This window comes from Xyrauchen texanus, chromosome 23 (assembly GCF_025860055.1).
Source record: "Xyrauchen texanus isolate HMW12.3.18 chromosome 23, RBS_HiC_50CHRs, whole genome shotgun sequence".
NCBI lineage: Eukaryota > Metazoa > Chordata > Actinopteri > Cypriniformes > Catostomidae > Xyrauchen > Xyrauchen texanus.
The window spans coordinates 29,891,550-29,903,420 of record NC_068298.1 but is presented as its reverse complement, the minus strand read 5'-3'; the positions used below and the strand labels follow the sequence as shown (position 1 = coordinate 29,903,420).

The 11,871-nt window shown below is 36.2% G+C and overlaps 1 protein-coding gene across 2 annotated transcripts; it reads left to right on the top strand.

Moving 5' to 3' along the window:
* Positions 1-123: 123 nt before the first annotated feature.
* On the top strand, positions 124-11,579 carry LOC127663329 (ETS-related transcription factor Elf-2-like). Of its 2 annotated transcripts, none has more exons than XM_052154859.1 (9): positions 124-392; positions 1,584-1,717; positions 2,120-2,315; positions 4,454-4,546; positions 4,779-4,886; positions 7,466-7,549; positions 7,633-7,825; positions 7,951-8,238; positions 9,453-11,579. In XM_052154859.1, the coding sequence occupies exons 2-9, from the start codon at positions 1,643-1,645 to the stop codon at positions 9,937-9,939; spliced, it is 1,524 nt and encodes a 507-aa protein (XP_052010819.1). In that variant the 5' UTR covers positions 124-392; positions 1,584-1,642; the 3' UTR covers positions 9,940-11,579. The 2 variants fall into 2 exon arrangements, with proteins under 2 accessions (XP_052010819.1, XP_052010820.1); XM_052154860.1 differs by having other exon boundaries at positions 7,469-7,549; positions 9,453-11,578.
* The last annotated feature ends 292 nt before the right edge of the window (positions 11,580-11,871 follow it).

Sequence of the window (11,871 nt, the reverse complement as noted above, 5' to 3'; positions counted from 1 at the left end):
CCCTATTAATTCTTATAGATCAGCTATTTTCAAACGGATCTTTATGAAGTTTGAGCGCGCGCGAGCAGCCATGACTGGCGTTGCTGACGTCACGAGCAGTTGCTGCGCAGTTTGTCAGTCTGATCCTGCTAACGGGAGGCCCGAAAGCAGCTACATAAACATGACATACTAAAACAACGCAGCCTGCAGAAAGCGAATTATTTTTTGTTATTTACACTTGCTAAATAGACGTGTTGCATGCGTGCCCTTTATCAACGTGCATCTCGCGCGATTTGAGCAGCTTTAGCGTTAGCGAGTCAATCTGTCATTAGCATGGTTAGCATGTTAACCCAGTGACAGAGTGCACTCGACTGACCTGCGGCTCTTCAAACGACAAGAAATCACGATAAACGGTGAGAAATAGCGTATTTTCCCATCTCTCCACATTTTACATTCAAGTTAATTCATTTATAATTTATTAAAAGGTAAGTAGTTTGTTTTAGCGTAGATGTTAATCATTCAGTGTGATGCAGCTAGCGGTTGTTTACCCATTTGTTGTTTCGTGTCAGCTTGTCATGTAAACGTGCATTATTTGTTTTTTCCCCTCTACACTGATCTTTGACAGTGTGGATCCACCTCGTTGGAAATTATTTTGATGATTAATTTCAATACTGACGCCTATTTAAGATCTCTAATTGAGTTTTGTGGCAGGAGAAAGGGAAGCAGTTTGTCAGTAATAACAAACCACAGATTACTTATTCATGTCAGTGTTAAGTTGTATCATGCTAGACGAGAAGAGCTGAGGTAAATGGGAAATCAGAAGAGTAAAAACAATCCGTAGACTGGGCAGGAAAGGAAGACGATTTTCTCTTCCTCTTGTTTGCCCCCTTTCACAGCTTTATTAAATGGCAGTACAAATACAGTTATCTTTGTTTGCCAGAGTATCCAGAATAATATGATATTTAAGGCACTTCTTGCATAGTAAAGAAACCTTAAACATGAAAAAAACATTTGCCTTTGGTTAAATTAGAGTTTGTTGAAGTGATCCTAGGCCATTTATTGTTATAAATTACCTGATTTGTCTCTTCAAGTTGTCTAGTTAACAACAGGGTGAATGTTTCAGTCAACAAAATATTCACTGGACAAAAAATAAGTAAATACATAAATAAATGCATGGCACAACCCTTATTGTTCTTGTATAAAACACTCTGTAGAACAGTAGTGATGATATTTCCAGTCAGAGAATAAAACAGTTTTGCCAGTAGGATACAGGCCGTTTTCTTGATTTGTTCGTTTCTGCATGTGTGTTTGTGGATTTGTTTGCTTTTAAGGTGGTCTGTATGGACAGTGCAATACAGTTAAATTACTATATTACAATACAGTTGGCTTGGAAAATGCTAGAAGTGTTTCAAGTTAATTTGCCGATTTATGCAATAGTCATTCGGACGACTGTTCTTATCTACTGCTTTGTTCAAAATGTATATATCCTCTTCAAAAGTTTTGAAAGGTATTTTGAAGGTTATGTTTTTATTAAGGTTATTAACGTTTTAATCAATGTTATTTTCTAAATATTGCATTAAGAAATGCTTGTTTTCTCTTTGCAGGCTGTGATATCAGCAGGGGAGCAGTGGATCAGTGTGGTTTTGACACAGAGGAATGAGTCATGACCTCTGTGGTGATTGTAGATGGTGGGGGGAATATATTGGAGTATGTGACTGGAGATGAGGAAACGCAGCAGGTGATGTCTGCACTTGTACAAAACATTCAGACACAAAGACTGTAGAATTAAATTTACATTAAAATTGTAACTTAAGCATAAACTAATATCTGCATTAATAGGCATTATTTTGCACTCGAGAGCTAATGTGGCACAGTTTGTGTCAAATGTTTTGTGGCATTGTGCAAGACATGTCTCACAGCCATTGGAACAGCACAAATTAACACCTATATCGACATAAGAAAGAACCATATTTTCATGAAGAATGCTTGTTAAATAAATCCTGTCACCAGCAAAAGTACATCCCACTTCAATACAGCTTAACATACATCAGTCATTCAAGCATTTGCATAAGAATGCAACACCATATGAAAAACTCAAAGCTTAAAAAAGTCTTAAAGAAAGCATTTGTTTCATTGCCAGGAGGTGTGTCATGATGGGTCGGAGCCTGTTGAAGAGAATGAGTGTCCTGCAGTGATAGTGGAGCAGATGAATAGTGCAGATGTGGAGCAGTGCTACGCTGCTCAGGTGTTAGTCTATGATGATCAGAACACTTACCTGGTGCAGGATGTGGCAGAGGAACAAGTTGTGGAGACTGAGTTGCAAGACATGGCATCAGGTAAGCAATAACTCCAAATAGCAAAAAGAGAACACCCTCTACAAAAGAGCTGGACTTGGTATGGTAGATCAATCAAAACAGTTATGCTATCTCAACATGTCACCCTCTCCGATCCATGTAAAATAAAACAGCTTTTACTAGTCTCCTGATATGACTGGATTTTTCATCTTGTTTTGAGTGTACATGATTTAAAAAAAAATAATAATAATAATAAAAAAAATTCAAATGTACTAATTTCTTTAGGGGTAAACCTTTTTTTAATGAGGACAAAATGACTAGTGCACCTTTAAATGTGTTGTTGCTTGTAGATATGACTGATCTGATGCATCTTATACTGAAAACCCATCAAAATATGGTTGTCTGTGACTTTGCACTTCCAGTCATATGATGGTGATTTTAAATTAATACCCTCCACACCAGCAAAACTTCAAAGTGTATTTAGTTCATGATTCACTTTGGGGAACTCTTCTTATCTTTTACCATTTCTTTCATCAGCATGAATAGCTAAAGAGAGACATCTTGTGGCATTTTAAAAGACTGTAGACAATTAGCTTCACAGAAGAGTATGTGTTGTTTGAATTAGGATTTATATAAAAGCCTCTTCAGCAAATAATAATAAAATAAACTTTAAAAACTTTCGTCTGTATGTATAAATATTTAGTTTTAGTTTTTATCTCGATTATTATCAGCGTTCAAAAATACAGCATACAAAACTGATTAGAAAAGCGGTGTTGACCTTTTTTTGTATTTGAGGTTTAAGTGGGCAAACGCGGAAGGAGCGTTTATAAATCGTTTATAACCGGAGGGAGTTATCCACAGTGAGACAATTATTGGTGATTTTTATACTCGTCTGTGCAGCTGGCATGGAGACTCCGTTGGTTGAGGGAACTGAATACCATTTAGATTTAATCCTCAAAGCTGGTAAACAATAAAAAAACAAACAAATCACTCCTCTCACAAGTGTACCACGTGATTGTAGATAACAAGCGCTTTATTCCTGCAGAGGTGAAGGATGCAAAATCGCTTGGTTGACAATCAGGAAGTGAGTGTCTGTCGTGGAACCGTTGCGCTAAGTTTAAGTAACATTACATACGTTCTTGTCATTTTGTTTAAGCGATTGAGTTATTTTCTGTTTGTAGAGTAATGTATGCTACTGTAGGTGTTTAATTGTGTTCGTTTAGAGAGTGTTCGTGTTATGATTTGTTATAGAGGATGCTTGTGGCTGACAGAAACCAGGAAGTGTGTTTGTTTTCTTTTTCGCTTCTTAGCCACGTTGTTTGATATACTGTTTATAACATTATTTATAGTGTTTTGTGGTAGAGCATTGCGAGTCTATGTTTTAATAACAGTGGTTTAATGTCTTTGCGATATGATTTTCCGTCCAAATCAGCTAACGGTTCTTTACTTTATTGATGCAATTATGAATCAATGAATATAATACACTCATTTCGCTTGTTTTTTCTCTAAGAGATAACTGGTGGTATGAAAAACGGTCTGCTAGAATTGCAAATCTGAATAGACCATTTTTGTTTTTGTTAGACTGCGTAAGATTTTAATTAAACTCGTAAATTTAGCTACAAATTAAATTCCATTTAATTGTTAATGTTGTCGGCGAAATGTTTAAGAAAAGCATAATTCGATGGGGGCAATATATAAAAAATATTGATTTAAAAGTAGCCTTTCATGCGTCTTTGAAGTTTGGGGCGGCAAATGTATTTATAGGCGTTGTAGGTTGTTGAGTGACAGGGTATCTGACCAATCGCTGATCACTATCGTTTCGAAAGGCAAAATGTAGCCAATGAACACACCGGCATGGAAATGTTATTTTACAGCAATTTTATTAATGAACATGAAAAATTCAGTAACACTTTTTATTTATTTATTTTTGTAAATGCATAGGAATGCAAGTAAATACTACCTTAATTATAAGAAGCTCAGTTTGGAATCTTGTTAAAATAAATCACATACCTGAATGATAAAATACAAATGCAAATTGTAAAAATTATGTGGTATTTTAAAATGGTTTAAAAGATTAATTGCATTCCATGTTCAACAGTTTGTGATTTGTAAAAACAATTTTTTTTTTTACCACAATTGACATGCAAGGGAAACATTTAGTGTATTTTTCTCTTTATTAGTGGAGGTCTCAGTTCATGATAAAACTATTGAAGCAGCTGAAGCTCTCTTGCACATGGATTCACCAGCCAGCTTGCAGGGGGATCGCAGTACAGGTGTGTGATTGCATACAACCATGTGCATGCTTTACAAGTACTACACATTCACTTTGTAAAATACACTATTTACAATGTCCTGACCTTTAATGATACTAGACCATTATTGTTCATTAAATTTTTTTTATTATTCTTTCTTGCTTTATTATAGCAAGTAATATTTGTACAAATAGTAAACTATAGTGTTTACAAAGAGTAAAAGATAACTATAGCATTCTATCTCTCTTTACAGAGGAGCTTTTATCTGAGATGGAGGTGGAAGTGAGATCTGAGGACATGGGGCCCGTTGACAATGACATTGTTGTCCTGCAGGAGACGGAATTACTGAAAAAGAAGAGAGGTCTGCCACACTTTGCTATTACCTCTTTAAGATATTGAGCAACAGAAAAGTTTGGATAATTTGCTCAGTACAGTTAATTTAAAATGTTAAATTGACCATGTGATTATCGATGCGATATCAACTTTGATTTATTTTCTACTGTTAAATGTCATGATGTCATGCACATTATGATTTACAAATAAAAATACATTGTTTTTTTGCTCTTAATCTCCAGGGACAATGTGTGTATGTATATGTGTGTGTGTGTATGTGTATATATATATATATATATATATATATATATATACACACACACACACACACACACACACACATACATGCAGTGCATTCAGAAAGTATTTAGACAGTTGCAGCCATATGCTAAAACACATTAAATTATTTTCACATCAATCTGCACTCCATACCCCATAATGACAAAGCAAAAACCAGATTTTTCATAACTTTTATGAAAAATGTATTGGCAAATTAATTAAAAAGAAAAAAACTGAAATATCACATTGACATAAGTATTCAGACCCTTTGCTTTGACATTTGAAATTTAACTCTGGTGCATCCCATTTCTCTGTATCATCTTTGAGATGTTTTTACACTTTGATTGTAGCCCACCTGTGGCCAGTTGTATTGATTGAACATGATTTGGAAAGGCACACCTGTTTATATAAGGTGTCATAGCTGAAAATGCATATCAGAGCAAAAACCAAGTCACAAGGTCAAAGGAACTGCCTGCAGAGCTCAGAAACAGGATTGTGTTAGGGCACAGATTTGGAGAAGGCTACAAAAATTATTTTTTTGCATGCAGTGAAGTTTGCCAAGAGCCTCCATAATTCTTAAATGGAATAAGTTTGGAACAACCAGGACTCTTCCTAGAGCTGGCCGCCCATCGAAACTGAGCAATTGGCGAAGAGGGGCCTTTGTAAGAGAGGGGTGAACAAGAACCTGATGGTCACTCAGGTTGAGCTCCAAGATCATGTGTGGAGATGGGAGAAACTTGCATTTACATTTGACTTTATATTTTTACAGAGGCTGCTCTTAAATTACTGTCATATTAATGTTACCTATTTTAAATAGATTTAAATATACAAATATTATTTTAAAAAGAGGTCATCTGGAGCAGATACAAAGTTTCATTTGACCTCAGGTTGCTCATTCTCTCACTCGTGCGGCACGCAGGTCTCTCACTAGACAAGCAAACTCAACAAAGTAGTTATGAAATCTCTTCGCTGGTGGTGCAGGAATCGGATTTCCAAACGTTTGAAAGTCCCTATGGATGTTTTCACATTTGAGTCTTCTTTACGTCTGTTTCACGCTTGTACGCTATTTTCCCGCTGTGCAGGCTTTTTCAAGCGCAGGTTAGACGCCTCTGGTGAGTCAAGTCCCGTCTTTCACCAGACCATGTCGATGTATTCATTTTGCTTATCAAAAATATGTATGCATTTGATTAAGTAGCCTAGAAAATGACTGTTTATTTTCAATGAGGTGCCGACTGCTTAACAGGTTAAATCTTTTATTCTGTGTGCATGTCATGTTTAGAATACATTAGGTTATTTTAGGCTACATCAAGGGCCTATTTTTTTCTATCCTATAGCTACTTTTTATACATCGTAACTGTTATTGGTTAACGTTGTTTCCCGAACAGCTGTCATATTATATCAATGGCTAATGCATGACTATTCTATATTTAATGTACAATGATGATGCAAGGCAAGCACATCAGGGATAAATCCCCCTTTTCAGTGGAATTTAGCTTCAGATTTGGAATAGATCTTATTTTAAAGTATTTAAAATAAGTATTTTAAATGGGTCACACCATCACTTTTTTTTGTTTTTTTGGCAGTTTTCTGATGGTTGGTTTTTATAGACTAGTTGACTTAAAATAATTCTGTAAACGTCAGTGAAATTAGTCGTTCAGCATATCCCTAATATCCTTAATGAAAACCTGGTCAAGAGTGCTCAGGACCTCAGACTGGGCCGGTTCACCTTCCAAATGCACAATGTCCCTAAGCACACAGTCAAGACAACATGAGTGGCTTAATGAAACCTCTGTGAATGTCCTTGAGTGGCCCAGCCAGAGCCGAACTTGAACCCAATCGAACATCTCTGGAGAAACCTGAAAATGGCTGTCCACTGACAATGCCCATCCAACCTGTCAGAGATTGAGAGGATCTGCAGAGAAGAATGGCAGAAAATCACTAAATCTAGGTGTGCAAAGCTTGTCTCGTCATACCCAAAAAGACTCTAGGCTGTACCCGCTGCCAAAGATGCTTCAACTAAGTACTGAGTTAAGGGTCTGAATACATATGTCAATGTGATATTTAAGTTTTTTCTTTGTAATAAATTTGCAAAGTTATCAAAAATCAGTTTTTTGATTTTTCATTATGGGGTGTGGAGTGTCTATTGATGGGAAAAAGAACATCTATATATTTAAAGCATTTTAGCATACTTTATGAATGCACTGTATATGCTTTTATACAATTCACTGTAGATTGTAGAGCAAGACAGACTAAATGGAAGAGTCTGCATACTTGAAAATTGTGTAATTAATTAGAAAAGAGTCATTTGCTTTGTGTGATGTTCCCCAGCAGGACGGAAGCCCAGAACGCCACGAAATTGCTCTGATGGTTCACTGGATCTGGTCTATAGGAGGAAATCGAAAGAGAGCAAGGGTAGCTGTTCTGTTTATTATTTGTATGTGCATTTATTCTTGTGGTGCAATACAGTTTATGTTCAAAACATGTATTTCTTTCAGGCTCGACAACTTACCTATGGGAGTTCCTTTTGGATCTCCTGCAGGATAAGGAAACCTGTCCAAAATACATTAAGTGGACGCAGAAAGAGAAGGGTATATTCAAGCTTGTAGACTCCAAAGCAGTGTCTAAGTTATGGGGAAGACATAAGAATAAACCTGACATGAACTATGAGACTATGGGGAGAGCACTCAGGTAACGTTTTGACTGTTTGTTGTTTTAGATACATTTACTTTGAAAAGGTTTTCAGTGAAGAATATTGACATCTGAACAGATTTCTGTTGTTTCTGGAAAATTTTAAATTGATATGTTTTGTATAGGTATTACTACCAGCGGGGCATTTTAGCAAAAGTGGAAGGCCAAAGACTTGTGTACCAGTTTAAGGAGATGCCCAAAGACATTGTTTTCATAGATGATGACGATATGGATGACCGCATTGATGAGGGAAAGAGATTAACCCCAGCTGCAACCAATCGCAGCAGTCCAAAAGGGAAAGGGGTGGTGGTCTCTCCCTCTACTGCGGTACCTAAAATCATCAATCTCAACTCAGGACAAGATGCCTTTGTGACTGTACAGCAGTCGTCAGCCAACACATCGACAGCCCCTGGGTATTGTATCATGATGTCTAATTATTAAAGGTGTACTCCATATTTTATTTATTTATTTTTGCAATGACACTTAGCGGCATACATGCCATAATATACAAGAGCTAAAGTTTTCAGTTAACTCTGGATGTGACTGAAATCATCTTGTCATATTTTATGTATTGCTCAGACCAAAAAACAGTCCATTTACTGAGCATCTGATGCATATTGGACACAAAACTGGAAAGCACTTTCTCAATCTATTAAGCTCTAATTTGGTTTGAGTAAGGGCACATAGGTTTTTGTTTTTTATTAGTCCATCTTGAAACAAACGTGCTTATAAGGTACTGCGTTAAAACAAGCACTTTTGAAGATTAAATAATGACTGGATTTGCCAAAGTTTGCCAGTGGCATCAGATATTTGAATGAGGGTTTTTTTTAGGCACTTGGTAGCAAGTAAACTCGATATTCATTATCAGTGTCCTGTGGCATGAAGCTAGTTGAACAAACTCAAGAGTTTCAGAGTAAGTTTCAGGTTGACAAAACTAGATAGAGCCAAACTGGTTTAAAACCTAACCTGGATTCTGCGATCTCAAGATGCTTGATACAGACATTTTGTTAACTCAGAGTGTGATTTTAGGTTCATTCATAACCCTGAAGCGTATGCACATACATTTGCTATGCTTGCCACAATCAGCCAATGCTTGAATCTTGGAGAGAGTCGATTTACTTCTCGTAGGAAATTCAGCATGATTCACGTCTCCACTGAAGATCAGGGGATCATTATCAAAGTATAAAAAATAAAAACAATGTCCCACTGCTGTCACAAAAGCAAAAACAAATATTTGAAATTGTATTTATAAAGGCTCACAATAAGAAAATCATAATCATAAAAGCATAATATAATATAATGGATTGCAAGCCATGTAACATGTGATAGTCAGTTGGACTCATTACAAAATAAGTCTCTTACGTGTGAGATTCACATTTCGAACCCTTCTGCAAACAATTTTTGTTTCTTTTGCAGAGTAATGTATATCTAAATTCTTTAAATATGTGTATATTTCCATGTGCAGTGCGCTTTCATTTGGAGCAAGAGATCCAGGGGGAGGGACTTTATTTATTCAGAGATGTAACTTTACTCATAGCTGATGATAGCCAGTTAAAACTGACCTGCTTTGACACTGAAAAACCAGTTTGCTTAAACTACACTGAATGGTCTCATTGTTTTTTTCTAGGACTGTAAGGCTTGCCATGCAGGTCCCCTTTCTCATGACAACATCACAGGGTCAAAAATTCTCCACAGTTACTGTCAACTCACCAACCACTTCAGTAACTGGGGGTAACAGCACTGGCAAAATGCTGCTCCAGGCCATTCCATCACTAGTGCCAGCTCATGGGCAAAGCGGCGAAAGAATAACGTTGCAGCTCATTACCCTTCCTTCTGTCCCTGGAAAAGCTGGCACGCCCATCACTCTGAGCACGCTCTCTCCCTTCACTGTGCCAACCAGCAACACCCAAGTTCTAAAGCTTGCTCTCCCGTCCAATTTCACCACAGCCACAACTCCAGTGACTGTGGTGTCAAACGCTCAGCCAGCGATGTCATTACAGGATGTGACTATTATAAAGGTAGAATCTCCTGAAGTTTCTGTGTCTCAAACAGTTGACAGTTCTGCTAAGAGCAAGGAAAGCACACAGACGAACCCCACGACAACACAGAGCTGAGTAAACATCAAATGAAACATCACACAGGAACCAACATATGCACTTGTGATGTGCAGACTGACAGTCCTTGAATAGTGGCTGTATGTAAAATGGATTAAACCAGCACTACAGCTTAGACTCGCTCATATCCCAACACTATAACCATCATGCATAGCCTTTAGACTGGATTAGACATTGGAAGGCCTTTTCTTTCATTTCTTCTTCTATTAATCTATTCAAATCTCACTTTGTTATAGCAGACCATCAGTGCTGTGATGCTGCAGAAATAAACTTCACTTGGTGCTAAAGATGAGAGAAAGTAACAAAGGTGAAAAGAGGCTGCTGTGATGCTCTATTTCACCTGATCATCTGGAGGATAAAATAATCTGTGTATAAACATATCATTGTGGTAGTCAATAAAGTAAAACAAGCAGCCTTAGGTCATCTTCTTTCTCATTGTGAAAATGATTTGATTGTGCATTTTGTAAATATGAGAATTGCTTTTGATATTTTTTACCAGGAAGTGTTTTTTTTTTTTTTACAGTTCAATGGAAACTGTTTTCCGAAGGACATTCAAATCTTGATTTATTTTTTTCTTCATGTCATTTGTCTCTGCACCATTTTTAAACAATTTTCTCTTTCTGTTTACACTTTGTGTCATGCATCCTCTGCTTTGTACTTTGCGGATTCTTTAGTTTTTCCATGTGTACAAAAAGGGAAAGAAAAATGTCTAAAAAAAACTGTATATTGAATATTCAATATATGAATCATATATTTTGTTGTATTCTCAAACTAAAATGTATCCAAGTAGATTTAAAAATAGATATAAGAATTATGTAAACAACTTGTTTTAATTATCTTTTTTTGTTTGTTTTATATTTGTATGTATTTGTTCACTGGTCCTCATGAATCTTTTTAAATGTTAGGTTGCACTTAAGGGAATAGATTACCCAAAAATTACAATTCTTTCATCACTTACCCATCCTTTTTCAAAATTTCCACTTTCCCAAGGAACACAAACAAAGCTGTTTTGATGGAGAAATTATGTGAATATATCCAGACAATGCAAGTCAATGGGGTCCAACACTTCCTAGCTCCTAAAAGCAGCATAATGGTAATCCATATGACTTGAGGGGTTAATCCATGTATTCTGAAGAGTTACAATCGATTTTGGGTGAGGGCAGACCAAAATGTAACTGCTTTTTCACTAAATCTTGCCATCCTGCGGTCTCTTAGGAGTGACTGATTTCAAACTTCACTTTCTCACAATTGATGCATGCTCAAACCGCATGTACATGTCCATAAATAACATCACATCTCTATCAAAATATCTTCATTTGAATTCTCCAGAAAGAAAGTCATACGAGTTTGATATGCATTACTGTGAGTAAATGAGGGAATTATAATTTTTGAGTGAACTATTCCTTTAATTCTAGATGATCAGATTTGGACTTGTTAACAGTGCGTGTCCATAAAGACTTTTAGTTTGACCTTTGGTAATAAAGTAACCAGTCTGATATGTTATTTAAGAGTTTGAAACTAATTGTAACCAAAAAAAATCTGTTAGTACATCTCAACACAAACTGACCCAAGGTAATACAGGCCAATGTTGGATTTTATAGTATGGGACCTTATTTGTTACACATATATACAAGGAGTGCTATATTAGAAAGTACACTAACTTTGAACAAAGCCTTGCTCCGTAGTTCTGCCATCTAATTGGCTCAGAGGGATTGAGACCAGAATAGATTGGATTTTTGTAGGATCAGGATATTTGCATCCACATCATAAAAGTATTCATCAATTAATTTATTCTTTAATGAAGAATGTCTCAGATAAAGAAATCTTTTTGAGTTGTATACAAATTCTGTCTTAAATCTTTTTAGTTTTAACTCATTGTTCGAAGTGGTCACTTTAATGATTGACCTATATTTAGAGGAAATTTGCATTTAA